Source organism: Phymastichus coffea, unplaced genomic scaffold (assembly GCF_024137745.1).
Source record: "Phymastichus coffea isolate CEN01 unplaced genomic scaffold, Cenicafe_Pcof_1.1 PCOF00012, whole genome shotgun sequence".
NCBI lineage: Eukaryota > Metazoa > Arthropoda > Insecta > Hymenoptera > Eulophidae > Phymastichus > Phymastichus coffea.
In genome coordinates this window covers 6,279,529-6,295,071 of record NW_026706823.1, presented here as the reverse complement: position 1 = coordinate 6,295,071, position 15,543 = coordinate 6,279,529, and the positions used below count along the sequence as shown (strand labels likewise).

The 15,543-nt window shown below is 39.9% G+C and overlaps 1 protein-coding gene across 1 annotated transcript in view; it reads left to right on the top strand.

Annotated features, from left to right (window-relative positions):
• The window catches only part of LOC131672745 (inositol polyphosphate 5-phosphatase E), a 229,977-nt gene extending 214,716 nt beyond the window's left edge, over positions 1 to 15,261 (top strand). The window contains exon 4 of the mRNA XM_058950173.1: positions 15,043 to 15,261. Coding sequence (XP_058806156.1) covers positions 15,043 to 15,130 — 88 coding nt within the window. The 3' untranslated portion in view covers positions 15,131 to 15,261. The remainder of the gene's footprint in view (positions 1 to 15,042) is intronic.
• Positions 15,262 to 15,543: the final 282 nt, after the last annotated feature.

Here is a 15,543-nt window from a genome sequence, read left to right as displayed (position 1 = left end):
CCAATAAAAGGGTGTCTTCCCGGAATTGAGTTCCGCCATCATCATCGATGTGCTTGGAGGTGAGAGTAAGAATTATACATGCGGCAAGATATACTGATAGACCAAGTGAGGAATTAAATCAGGACCAAGCAATTACGAAATTTACGATGATGAAAGAGCGCATCTGACATCCGAATAATAATTTAGACCATTGACAAAAATTTTCCGTGCCGATAGGGGAGAGGAAACGATTTTCGACGAAGACGTGCTACGTCTCGTCCATTTTGCCACTGCTCGCTGCCCCAGATGCGTGCAAGTCTACTGCAAAAGTGTAAAAGAAGCCGCTGATGAGAGTAAGCAGATATAAAGTATACCGTTATGAGGATCCGATGCAAATTAAGGTAAAGTGCAGCTGTTAATTTCCATTATAGTTAGTGTGCGTCGCGCTTGAGAAACTATGTAAATAGGATATCGGAGCGCATGGATCCGTCGCCAAGAACAACGAAACGCAATTTCCTTGCGCTGACCTTCTGCCACTTTTGCGAAGAATTAATAGTATAATTGTTCGGTAGGAATAAAGTGGATAAGATTGAACGGACTCTTTTCTCTGACCTAAGTTGTGTACTTTTTTCCGTGCATGCTAACCTTTAATTTTCAGCCGCGATTGGAAAAATATGACTTAGTACGTGATTTGAGTGCTTGCACGAGTAACGATCTTCGTGATTTCTTAGGTGGATCCATGATTTCAGACGAAACCAACTCGCTGCAAAACCAATTCGACAAGGTATCAAGTAATTATTCGTTCGCGTTAAATTCCGCTCGTACCCTGTCCTAGACCATAGAGTTGCCCACGAGAACTAGCCTGACCAATGTCGAATATTCACACGAGCAAGGAGACGAATGAGTTGATGGAAGGAAGGAAGTAAAGAGCGTCATTTTGTGAAGATGGACCTGACCATTGGAAAAAGGGAAAAAAAGTTTTCCCAACAATTGTCACAGTCGATAAATATTGTAAAAACGCGAATTGTTGTCGAATATGTGTTTTTTTTCGACTCCGATTCCCGGCGACTACTGCACCCAAAGAGAGCAGTCTAGCGCCTGATAAATAAGTCGGGAAAATGAGTCGCCATAGGCCATTTGGCGACGAGATTTCAACTGGTGGTATACCCCCCCCCCCCCAATCTCTCGCAATTATTATGCAAATTCCTCTATTCAAAGTTTATTGAAGTTTTCACGATTAGAGACGTTCTCGAGACCAGTGAACAAAATGTTCTCTTTAAAATCTTTCAAATTAAAGCATAAAAATAATAATATTTACATATAAACATACTTGGCTTATAAAAATTTGTAAATAGAGAATGTGCTAAAGTTCGTCAACAAGATGTTTTGGAATTCATTATTATCTATGCGATAACATTTGTAAAATTGGTAATTCAGCATAAATTATAAACAACATTGGTATGTAATAGCTGCTATAATCAAATCAAAATTCTCAGTCCATTGTGACGGAGAATCGCGGCATGATTAGGCTCTTGCCGAGATCCGCTCACAGTGCCAAGCTACGAGTGTGTGCGTTGAAAACACATTCATTCTTGCCTTTTTTTATTGAGATGCAGTGCTAGAACGGACAGTAAAGCAAGGCGCAAGCAAAGAAGAGCAAGAAGAGAAACAGACAGAAGATAAAAGAAAGAAACCGAGAAAGAAGAAAGAAACAGAGAGAGAAGAACTAAGTTGCGTGCACATCCTTGAGCCAATCTATTAGTTAGTACTTGCTGAACTTCAGCACACGCCGTCAAGCACGCCATTTTTTGACCATTCTTTTGGTTCGACAAAAAGTTTTACCGTGTCCTCACCGACGAGTTTTGGTTTTTCACGGAGATGCGCCCGGTGTAGGAAAATGAATTACTGTAACTCGTTTTCATCGTTGTTTCGCCTGTTCACTCCTTATTCTGAAGTTCGTCACGTCCGTTTTGAACCATTTACTTGGCGGATCATCAGTCGTGGAAACGTTGGTCCTTCCCGAATCCCTCTTTAAATAAATTGTACGGACGGTTGCCAGCTAACCGAACGAGAACGGTCACAATTTTTCCGTTACAACATATTGTAATAATATAGTTTCTTTATCGATTTCATTGGATGATTCATTACAAGACCTAATTGATTCAAATTTTAGAGATTCAAAACCAAGTGATATAGATTGCGATTTTGACTGTGCCAGTGAAAGTAAATTTGAAGAAATATTAACATTGATAACTGAAAATGAAGTGTTAATTATGTGAACTAATTTATTTCATATCACTGACAGAGATGGTTTAAAATTAAACAACTTCGTTCTTAAAGATGTAGTGACACATGTTACAATCAATAATACAATGTATAAAATTAAAAGTGTCATTGTTCACGTCGGGCATTTAAAATTCAGAGAACACTACATTAAATATATTCGTCAGGGAGATGATTTGTGGATAATCAATGATGATAATGTAACTAAAATATATTTTCCAACTCACATATTAGATGCATGTTTTTTTTACAAAAAATTGGACATTATGAGTCAGTTACATTGAAACCATGAATTCAATATAATATATGTAAACAATTTTGTGATATAGAAACTATTACAGACTGCATGAATAAAGTTAGTAACTGGCGGAAAATTCTCGCTACAGTACATCCGACATATGATGTAGCGCTCCTGTTCGAAGTGCAATCTTGCAATCTAGATGCTGTTAATGATCTGTTAACTCGTGTTTGCTCAAGATCTTAGTGAGCGCGCTATGATCCGTGACTATAACGAAGTGCGAACCTTCTATATAAGGCCTAAATTTCTTTACCGCGAAGACTTCCACCAAAAATTCAATTTCGCTAACCGTATAATTTCGCTCACGTGCATTATCATTCGATATAATATATCAGATGTTCGCCATCATCAAATATCTGAACCAATCACACGCCCATCGTGAAGGAAAAGCCGTCTCAATGCAAATAAAAGGGGCGCGCAAAATCAGGGCGCGGAAGTACCGGCGCCTCTTTTAATGTACGCTTCAATCTTTGAAATGCAACCTGCTGTTCCTCTTTCCACTGCCTCGGCTGATCCTTACAAATGAGCTTAGTCATCGAGACTTTGATCTCATTCTTGTGTTAAATAAAACACGTGCACCTATCTACCACACCTCAGAAACGTCATCATCCAAACGCAAACCCTTGCTATCTAACCTATAACCTAAATAAGTTATCTAGGTACGAAAGAAATCAGACTTTTCTAGATTGATTTCTAACCTTACACTAACTAAACGTTTCAAAACCTTTTCTATCGATAACACGTGGCTCTCAAAATCTGCGCTAACTACCAGCAAATCGTCGAGATACGAGAAAACGTGCGGCTCATACTCTGAATCTCAAACGCATCCATAAGGTAGGTGAAAGTAGTCGGCGCGTTTACTAAATCGAACGGTATTCGTTCAAATTTCCATAAACCAAAATCTGGGACCGAAAACGCCGTTTACTATTTGCTATTTTCCGATAACAAAATTAGCCAAAACGCCGCTTGCAGATCTATTTTCGACAGATAAACCGCTCTGCGCAACCTATCGAAAATAGAGCCTATGCTAGGCATCTACTTTCGTTACCTTATCTACCGGTCTAAAATCGAGATAAAATCTGTAACCATCGTTCTGTTTACGTACGATCACCGGCGCGCTTCTCCATTAACTATTTGATGGTATAATTATTTTCGCCTTGCATAACCGCATAGTTTCTTCCTGCGTAAACGCTAAAATTAGAGTTAACATACTTGATATATATATACTTGACTCGCGGAAGGCTGCTCTCCTTGCTCGATTTCTCTACTATAATTAGCTTACCTTTATGCGATGACCTATCCTGCTAGTGTCACACTTATCGGTATCCGACGAGCACGTCCTCGTATTGCCTACAATCCCTCAACCGCTCTGTCCTCTTCAGCTTTTGTTGTGCCACGCGAGCTACACTCTTTCGGTCGACTACCGAGCTTTCGTCCGACAATACTAGTATCCGGGCTTCGTTGCTTGTAGCTTTATGTACGTAACACTTCTAGTCCTTAATCCACGGATTTACTTTGGGCGCCAAATACGATGTACTCGCTGATCTGTACAGATTGGCCATGGTAATCATACATGTTCGTGTGCTCTCATGTGCCGATCGCTCAGTTGCAGTCGCTGGTACGTTAAGCACCTCGCAACCTCCGGTTGAGGAAGTGGTGTTCAAGCCTGCTACTCGACCTGGGCCGCTCTACTGTGCGTTGTCTCTCTTTCTATTCTAAAAACTAATTTCTCACCATTCGTGATAACCTACCGGACTTCTCGCCTATGAATCCAACGCGACACCGCTGTCAAAGATCTCCGGATCTAGCTTGACGTACTAGTGCTGTGCCTTCCTTAATCTCGCGCGACTTGCTCGCGTGAGCGCCTGTTTGCACTATCCGACGGCAGGTAAATTGCTCTCAGTAACGCGTCGTTATTACTGGGCGCGACTTCGTTTTCGCCCGGCGATCAAATTTCCTCTGAGGTAGTGACAACACTTGTTCTCACCCGTGTCGTCTGCTGTTGCTCATACAGCGATTGGGCCGCCAAGGACGCTGCAGCCATCGCGAGCTAGTTTAAGGTTTGTGCTCTGTACTCTACCGTTATTTTTTACTGCTCGTCGTGTATCAAATTTGGAATTCGACACGAAATAGTCCAAATGCAGCGGTGGCCTCAAATCGGGTCGCTCTTTGAAAAAAGTGAAACGCAAGTAACAGTCTCGCAATTTTTCTAAGTCATCACACAAACTAAGTACTCGATAACGCATCAATTCCAGCCGAATAGCCGATTCTATGGAGTCGATTTTGCATTTCATCTTCTTTACAAGTGTATCGCGTAATATTCGGCGCATAATTATCCAAATTCGACATGCTAACGACATCGTTGCGTTTGAGATAAAAGGATTTTTGTATGAACCGTAACACAAGTAAGTTGAAACAAAAGGCGCGTTTACTACGAACTCAATTCCCTGGTATTTTCGGAAATAGGATCTCTCTATGGCTCTAAACCGGCAATAAGGTCGACTTGATTGAGCTTAAAAAATAAACCGTTTCAAACAAATATTATAAAGCACTCAAATACTTTCTCAAACAAGCACTAAGAGCAAGAAAACGAACTACAAACTGAATTCCGGCAACCAGAAAAATAGAAAACTAAAAACGAACTTTGAACGATAACGGGTCATGTTTCGCGTTAGTGTGACTGAATGATAAATACGTGGTCACTCGTCTCCTTCACTTAGAAATAGTCATCCGTAGCTGACAACAAAAATTCGAAATACCGAGAATACAAATTCATAATTTCTTCTCACACGTTTATTACGCCTCAATTTTTTTCCTTACTACACAATATAAATTAACATCCTTACTTTAATAATTTGCAATACTCAACGCGTGAACTTTATCACTACTAATGACAAATAAGTCACGGATCACCCAGCAACAGGATCGCCTTGACGATCCGCGTTTCAGAAGAACCGCTGCTAATACAAGGAATCTTGGTAGCCGGCGAGTAAACGCCTGGCTAACGAACATTGCTGTACTTACGAAGAAAGGTACCCAACCCGAACTCATCAATTTTAATACATATTGTAGAACATAAAAAAATAAGAGACACGTATTTTTTTTTATCGACTAATTTTCACTTTTAAGGGGTAAAAACATCCCCTAAAGTTAACCCCAAAAAAGCGTTTTTTTACATATCTCGGCTTAAAATTAATATTTTTCAGTCAAACAAATTGGAGGTTATTTCTTACAAAAGGAGCAAGTACTCGTATTTCATGGTGATTGGAAGAGTAAGGGTAGCATGCCCTATTTTATAGGGGTTGAAAACGTATTTTTTGGCATAATTTTATAATAAAAAAGTTTAAATCGACTAAAAAAAATAAGAAAAATTTTTAAACACCCATAATAAGTAAATTAAGTGTTTTGATTTTTTCATAGATACTACCCCTAAGGGGGGGTAAACCACCCCTAATACAAAATAACTATTAGTATACTTCAATCCATAATATTTTGTAAAAGGTTTGCACTCGTATGTAGGGATTTTCGAGATCACGCTTTACAAATCTGATATGAGATTTTGAAAATTTAAAATGGCGGAACCCATGTGGTGGACGAAAATGTCGAAAAAAATTTTAACTTTCATAAAAACTTGTTTACAAATGTGTGATCTTTGTAGCCTGTACATGTGAACTAAAGAGCCTTAAACCCTAAACCCCTAAACAACAAATAGGCTAGATGCCTGTGTCTTTTTTCCAAACCACCTCAAATTCCTAAATTTGTAAACAAGAAAATTCAGTGTGCGAAGCAGTTTTATAATTTCCGTAGATATTGTTATCATAATGTTATTAAAATTCTTTTATTGTAAATTCAACTTATAATATATTTTTGTTTATAATATTAGAGTATAATAATAATAATCTACAATCTTTTATCTTTTGCCATAATGCATTTTTTGTATTGAGCATAAAATATATTATTTTACGAAGTTTTATAATGATGGTAGTCCTCATAAAAATATGTAAAGCACAATGCTTTTTTGCACCAACCACATCGTACAATTGCAATGTTTGTGCACTTTTTCACAATGTATTGCACAAGACTTTCCAAAACTGAAATCTATAAGATTATCAAATTTATCTAGTTTTTCATTGACGTAACCGCTTTTATACCAGGAATATTTAAAATCTATATATCTCGGTGAAGACAGTTGGTTGTGACCCAATGATCGAAGTTTAATTATATTATTTCTCACATATAAATTCATATCATGATCCATTAACATTACATTATTAGAAAATGGTCAGACAAAGTTTATCCAAATACGGAATCCATAGACATCAAGTGTTTGTATTTTTCCTGTGGTTCCAGTTGGAATTTTTTTAATGTAAATAATTTTATTTTGTGGCATCGTTTCTTCTATAACTTTGTCACAACGACCACTCCAAGAATCAAGTTATAATATTAAGTGATGGCCTACATGGGGATAAAATATTTTTTCCAACCAGATTTTGAAGTGATCTACAATTAAACGACTTACTAATAACTGATCAACGATATTACAATGTAAAAATTGTTATTAATTCCCTTACCTGTTGTTAATTTTCCAGAGTTGGATGCTTTCACGTATACGTTTTCTGGTCTAAATATGTTTTGTTCTACAATAGGGCCAAACTTGCCACTTGGTTCCTTTAAAACTAGAAGTAGCGGTGACAACAGTTGTCCAGTAGCTGATATTAGTGGCTGTATAGTATAACTATGCGTTGTTGCTGATATTGACTGTACCAGACATTGCACTTGCTTTTCTCCTTCTACTGCTAATGTTCTTCCAGAATGCATTTCTAGCTGAAATCCGCTGTGATCTGAATTATACAAATTTTCGAGTCCAATCCTTGGTATACACGATTTAACATCATCGATAAATGCTTCAGCTTTAGCCGTAAGTTCTGCACTACTTTCTAGCGCTTTTCTTGTTATAAACTTATTTATTTTCTTAGAATCTATTCTGTGTGCTTGTTTAAATTTGAGTAACCAATGTTTAGAAGCTTTAAATCTAATATCATCAAAACCAATTTCTTTTGTAGCTTGTAAGGCCCATCGAATTATATCTTTATCATGGATAATTGAACCACTGTCGAGAGCTGCTTTCAACTTATCCATGGTATACTGCCAAATTTATGCTGCTTTTTCTCTATACGTGCCTCCTTTATTAATTAAATGAGCCCAACGACGTAGCTGACTAATAGATGATACTTTTTTGAATCTGTTTTGCACTGTTTTGAGACTGAAATTTTGCTTCGTTTTGCTACTTTTCCAAAAATCTACAGCTCTTTTTTTGTATTCAAAATCTAGTTCTTCATTATCTGCTGTACATTGATTTGTTGGTGCTATATCCGGATCAGGAAAATGATGTTGCACTTCATCTTTAATTATTTCCGCATTATGGTCTTTATACTCTTCTTGAAAATCCAAAGAGTCATCAGTAATCATTACTACATCGTTGAAATCATGTGTTGCATCTATTAAAATTTCTTTTGCGTTTTCGGCCAACTCTGTTTCATGATAATTCGTGACACTATCTGGTATGTATAACGATTGAAAGTATGCTAATATTAAGTTTAGAACGTTTAAAGGATTAATTTTCATTTTTCAATCTGAAATAAAAATAAGCGGTAAAATTTATACAAGCTCTGTTTTTTGCATGTAAAGCAGGACTGCTACATTTCTACTAGAATAAAACGAGTGAATGTAAATTGAATCAAATCATTAATTTATGCATTGGAGTAGAATTCTCGTTCCACTTTGTGATGTTCGGGAAACTCTATTTTCATAGTTCACTTTATAGGCACCGAAAATGGTAGTTTTTATTCACATAGATAATAATAATAATAATAATAATAATGCCGGGCTGGTCCAGTGAGTGGTAACACATCACTGGGCAAATGCTAGCTTCCAACGTCCACGACCGTGCTTGGTGGAAACGTCGTCCGTCGCGTCAATACTCTGAGCAGCAACGCTATAACGGACACGGCCAAGAGGAAGATATGGCTCACAAATGACGCAAAAGATAATGGTATTCTGCCGATGTGCCCAACCATTAATCACTTACACACACCTACACTCACACATTACACAAACACTTACACACACATTTCTCTTGGCAAACCAGGATGAATGAATGCTGGGCGACCCTATAAACGGGCCTTACCGAAAGAGCGAATGTCGAGGACCCCTCTAATCGGGCTCTCCCCGTGAACGAAGCTTGGTTTTGCCACTATGGGCACTAACAATCACGCACACTCTACAGGGGGGAACACTGAACACACAGGGAAGAGGAGGAGGGACCTCAGGGGCCGTGCGTTGTTCCAGCGCGGTTCGTGGAGTCGCAACCACGAAGGACCTTCAGCACAACGAGACAAAACCAAAAATATGAATATGCACAAAAAAAACATTAATATACTTCAAGTGGTAACTCCTTCTCAGGAGAAATCCACCCCGGGTTCCAATCGAGTGAAAGCCCCGGTGGCCACGGGCAGCGGCACGGATTTTTAGGGCCGCACTTTGTACACGGGAATGAGGAGAACGACACGAAAAAACGACACGAACCTACTGAACTTACCGAGACGACAGAGGACGGACAGTGTGTCAAGCGGCGGCAGCGCGGTGAGCTACATCTCTGCCGCTGACAGCCAAGAACCGATGACAGGAGGAACACCCATAATAACAAACGACACACGAGACGTGACGGAACTGTTGTGGCTCATACAAGAGACGGCGACGAAAATGGCCAAGGCAGCAAACATACCAAAGAACATGAACATGACAGTGAAGACGAGAATTAAGACAATTCTCGAGACTGTGGACATCGCGCTGCACAAGCGATCGGACACAGTTTCGGAAAGACGTTCCCAAGACAACAAGAATACAGACATGACAGCGGCGAATAACGAAGAAACGTCACGGACGAAACGAAAACGTTCGCCGGTCGGAACCACGCCGAAACCCTCACATAAGAGGCCACCGACGACGGAACTGACCAAGGACTGGCAGACGGTAACACGAAAACGATCAGACAAGACAAAAAAGAAAACGGACGTAAAGAATCGGTCTGACAGAGGCGGACCTGCCTACCGGAAAAGGGGTCTGGCTGTCCTGATCAGACCAGGCACAAACACGACGTACTCCGATATAGTACGGAAAATACGGACGAAGATCGACCCGAAGGAGAGCCACGTGCAGGTGACAACCCTGAGGAAGACAAAGAACGGATTATGTCTTATGAAGCTGCAGGTAGATGCAGACAAGCCAGATGAACGAGTGATCTTTGGACGTTAGATCCAAGATACGATCGGAGAAACGGGCAGTGTCAAGACCATGACCTCCAAGGTCCAATTGGAGATCATGGATCTGGACTGCGTTGCGATTCCGAAAGACGTGACGGACGCGCTCAGACGAGAGACAGAAAAAAACACGGACTTCCGAGTCTACATCTTCGGTTCAAACCGCGCTGAGCAGTATATGGCGGTCTGCGAATTAGAATCGCGGGAAGCCGATGCATTGCTTCGGCGTGGTCGGATCGGAATTGGCTGGGTGCATTGCCGCGTTCGGAAACGACTGACGATGACAAAATGTTACAGATGCCTGGGCATCGGCCGTGTGAAAGCTGAATGCAGAGGTAAGGACAGGACGAAATGCTGCCGCAAGTGTGGCATATCCGGACACTACGCGACAGAATGCCAAAACAAGCCGGTCTGCCCAGTGTGTTCCGAGGCCGAGCACAGGGACGTCGTCCACCTCGCCGGAGGCGGCAGGTGTGCCGTGTTCCGGGCCGCGCTGGAGGAGTGCAGGGGACGGACTAGAGGACGGACAGAATAATTCAGGGAAACCTGAATCGAAGTAGGACTGCAGACATGCTCCTACCTTAGATAGCCGACGAATATGACGCGGAATCCTGATTCTGAGTGAACCATACAGGAGAAAGACGACCCAGACATACATTACAAACGAGACAGAGACCACTGCTATCTGGGTACGGGGTGGCACCCAATCTAGAGTCTCCAATCGCGATATCGGGGACGACTACAACTGGGTCACAGTTGGCACTGTCACTTATCTCAGCGTCTACCTGACACCCAACTGCACCGCGATGGAGTTCGAAAGAAAGGCGGCACTCCTAGAAGACGGGATCAGGGACCTGCCCGGGGATGTCATCGTTGCGGGGGATTTTAACGCGAGGGCGACCGAGTGGGGAATGAACGAAACGAATCGACGCGGACGACTACTGCTGAAAATGGCCACAAGGCTCGATCTAGCAGTGGTAAATACAGGACATATGCCGACGTATAGACGACCAGGTGTCGAAGACTCTATCCCCGACGTCACGATGACATCGGATAGAATCCTGCCACGGCTGAGGGGATGGCCGGTGATCGAAGACTACACAGCCAGCGATCACCAGTACATCGTCTTTCAAGTGGTCGGACGGATGCCGCTCGGAGTGACCCTCGTCGCCTACGCTTATGACCTCGCGTCGGAGATTACGGAGAGATCCCCCGAGCTGGCGCAGTTGGCGTTGAACCAGACCATGAGACGAGTCGAACGTTGGATGACAGATCACGGACTACAACTTGCAACGGAAAAACCGAAACTGATGTTTCTCACGAGAAGATGCATATAGACGATACCGCACATGAGGGTGGGGACATGCGAGATGGAGACCAAGAGGGAAGTAAAGTACCGCGGGGTAACCCTCGATATACGAAGATGACGTTCTGGCTTGATATACAGAAAACAACCCGGAAAGCGGCAGAGAGAATAGCATCCTTGCGTCGCCTAATGGCAAATACGTCGGAACCGAGATCGGGAAAATGACGACTGTTAATGGCGACAGCTCACTCGATCCTTCTATACGGCGCGGAAATATGGGCAGACTCCCTGAAGACAAAGAAATACTGTAAGTTGATGATGATGGTACAGAGATAGGGCGCACTGCGAATCGCTTGCTCCTACTAAACAGTCTCTGCGCAGGCTGTTGTGGTGGTGGCTGGCGTAATACCCGTAGATCTTCTGGCCTTTGAACGCAAAAATATCTACGGGAGCAGCGCGGACATAAGACGAAAGAACGCGGCAATCGCTGAGCACGATAGGACAATTGACATTTGACAAGGCCGTTGGACAGAGGAACGAGGTGGTAACTGGACGAGACGATTGATACGGGACTTGAGGTTATGGCTCGGAAGGAAATTTGGTGATGTAAATTTCTACGTCACCCAGCTCTTGACGGGCCACGGGTACTTCCGACGGTACCTTTACAATATGAATAGACTACGAACACCCGACTGTAAGTACTGTGGAACGAACGAGACGATGCGGAACACACGTCTTTCGCGTGTGACCACTGGACAAGACTCAGACAGGAACTGGAAGAAACGGTCGGCAGCATCACCCCCGATAACATCGTGGCTCTGATGCTGCGTGAACCCGAATGGTGGCGCTTACTCGCTATCGATACGGAAACTATACTGAGACGTAAGAACGGGGACGGCTGCCTGACAGATGACTGAGCAGACGAAGTAACGCGACGTAACGAGATACGGAGGAACGACACGAACGGACAAACACAGACTGAACCTCCAGTCAGAAGTAATATCAACATAGTCCCTGGCTGGAGGAAGGACACCAAGGAGATGGCGGTTTAGTGGGTAGGCCTATTTTTTTTCGGGGAGTCCCACATGACCCCTCAGTCAGAAAGACTAAGGGGAATCCGCAAAGAGGATTCCGCAACTTCAAGTAAAAAAAAAATTAATAATAATAATAATAATATTAATAATAAGCATAATTGCAATAGCAATAATAACAGTGATACTGATAATAGCAATGATAATGAAAAATAACAATAACAATGAGAATAATATTTATTATTGAATTTAGATTTTTTGATAAATTCATTAAATTGTATCTAATAGTATTATTATGGAATTCCTGACTGTACTCGTATATATTTTATTATAGACAGAATAATCATTACTTCGAGAATTCATCTAAAAAACTTTTTGCTTACGAATAAATTGTAACAATGAAATTTCCTAAGTTTGACAACATTAAAATTTATTACAAAACGAAAAAGAAGTTGATAAACTAATTTTATTAACCTATGTTTTTTCATTTGCAAAAAAGTGTGGACTTTTTGAATTTATAAAATTATATAATTATGAAATTTATGAAATACTTTATAATACTTTACAATTTATGAAATTACTTTCGAAATTATGCTAATTTATAAAAGTAGAAAAATAAATAATCTTCGAGTGAAACATAAAACGAGACGTTATTTGTTACATACAAAATTATTGAATAAAATGTCGGTAATGTGTTTATACTTGTATCTACGATAAAGTATAGGCCTTCGGCCTGTCTGGAGTTTAAGGGTTTGGAGTCGTTTGGTTAAAAAGCACAACCATTTAGCCTATTTGTTGTTTAGGTGTTAAGGTTTAAAGCTCTTTAGTTCACATGTACAGGCTACAAAGATCACACATTTGTAAACAAGTTTTTATGAAAGTTAAAATTTTTTTTCGACATTTTCGTCCACCACATTGGTTCCATCATTTTGAATTTTCAAAATCTGATATCAGATTTGTAAAAAGCGATCTCGATAACCCCTATATTCAAACCTTCTACAAAATATTATGGATTGAAGTATACTTATAGTTATTTTGTGTTAGGGGTGGTTTACCCTCCGTCCCTTTAGGGTTAGTATCTATAAAAAAACCGAAAAACTTAATTTATTTATTATAGATGTTTACAAATTTTTTTTCCAATTTTTGTAGTCGTTTAAAACTTTTTTATTATATAAAATTTTTTTTTCGATATTTCCGTCCGCCATATTGGTTCCGCATTTTAAATTTTCAAAATCTGATAACAGATTTGTAATCAGCGACCTCGAAAATCTCTATATACAAAGTTTCTGCGAAATATTATGTATTGAATGCCATATTTAGTTATTTTTTGTTAGGGGTGGTTTACTCCCCTTAGGGGTAATATTTATTAAAACACCGAAAGACGTCAACTAAATTTTGTTAATATGGATGTTTAAACATTTTTTCCAATTTTTTTTAGTCAGTTTAAACTTTTTTATTATAAAATTATGCCAAAAATATATGCTTTCAACCCCTAAAAAATAGGGGATACTACCCTTACTCTTCAAATAACCATGAAATACTTGCTCCTTTTGTAAAAAATAACCTTCAATTTGTTTCACTGAAAAATATTAATTTTAAGCTGAGATATTAAAAAAAAACGCTTTTTGGGGGTTAACTTAAGGAGAGGTTTTTACTCCTTAAAAGTGAAAATTAGCCTATAAAAAAAATACGTGTCTCTTAATTTCTTATGTTCTACAATATGTATCAATATCATCAAAATCGGTGAGTTCGGGTTGGGTACCTTTCCTTGTTAGTCTAACCGGTAAAGCCGAGAGAGAGTGAGAGAGAGAGATAGAGAGAGAAAGAGAGAGAGAAGATGACAAAAAGAGAGAAATAACCCGACCCTTGTATTCCCGGCTTGGCGGGTGATATAAATTTCGCTGTAAGGCAAAGGCACGAAGGGATACAGTCGTCCTTATGCTGACTATTCCACCAAACATCTGTACGCCTCTACTAGCTCTACCTTCTTATGTTAAGAAACCCACGAGAGAACTACTTAATGACTACTGGCTGCGACCTCGTTCGGTGATCATCGGTGACTGAAACAAAGGTCACTAGTTAGGCCCATTTTCACTATGCGCCCAATGCTGGCCACTATGCCTTGTCGAGAGCAGGGGAAATTGAGGAACAGCAGACGAAGGATAAGCAATCTGCTTGACCTCGTCACAAACAGATTATTATAATTACCTGTAAATCAAGGACAACACAAATATTGTAGGTACAACAAAATATAAACCTCTATTTAATAATGCCTTGAAAAGAGTATACAAAATCTTAAAGGATATTGATTTTATCATCATTGATGAGATTTCTATGATATAAAATATAACCCTTATATATGTCCATTTACGTCTGACAGAGATTTTTTGTACACATCAGGGAAAGAAGATGGGTGGTTTCGTAAAATACATATTGTAGTTTTTGGTGATTTACTTCAACTACCACCCGTACGGAATGATTTTGCTTTCATTGCATTGACAAGATTACAAATTGATAAATATATTGTTACTGTCGTCTTAGTCCCACACTGGCCTTTCGGGATCTGCCCAAGAAGCTTGTGCTTAGTTAGAGTCCCTCCTATCCACTCGAAAAATAGCTACACTTACAGACACTTGTGATTGATACGCGCCACAACGTTATCCTTCGTGATTGAAAAACGGAAATTATGACTACCACTGTTATTGCTGTAGTTTTAACTTTTGTTCATAAAATCAAAATGTCACTTTGCGATTTGTTCTTACACCATAACTTTATACTTTTTTAATTATTTATAATTATCATTTTATTTTGTTCTTTTTTTTACAGATCACCAAATAAACGTGTATTATATGGATTAATGGATTATGTTATTACAGACAGTCATCAAAAACTACCTGTAAAAGTATTCTTTTGATAAATTCAGCAGTTATAGAAATACCAGCAGACGTGCTACTACGTTAACGCTATACAATAGATAAACATTATTCATGTTAATTTCGAAAAGAATAATTTTAATTCAAAATAATACAATAAACTTATAAGTCTGAATAATTTTTGTAATTGATGATTAAATAACGATTTATCCTGCGTATTTTTATTTCTTTGTGACGAGAGTAGGCAGTTGCCGGTTTCTCGTCGATCCCTCTGGCTCCCCCCCTTTGCCATCGGCAAGGCTCAGTGGTCAGTATTGGGCGCACTTTCTCTATGCGCCTAATACTGTACCTCTTTTTCAGCCACCATAAATTACGAGGCCCGGCTAAGATAGCCTAAGAAGAGCGAGAGAGAGAGCGTTGCAGAAGGAAAAACGTAAGAAGACGCTGCAGTTGA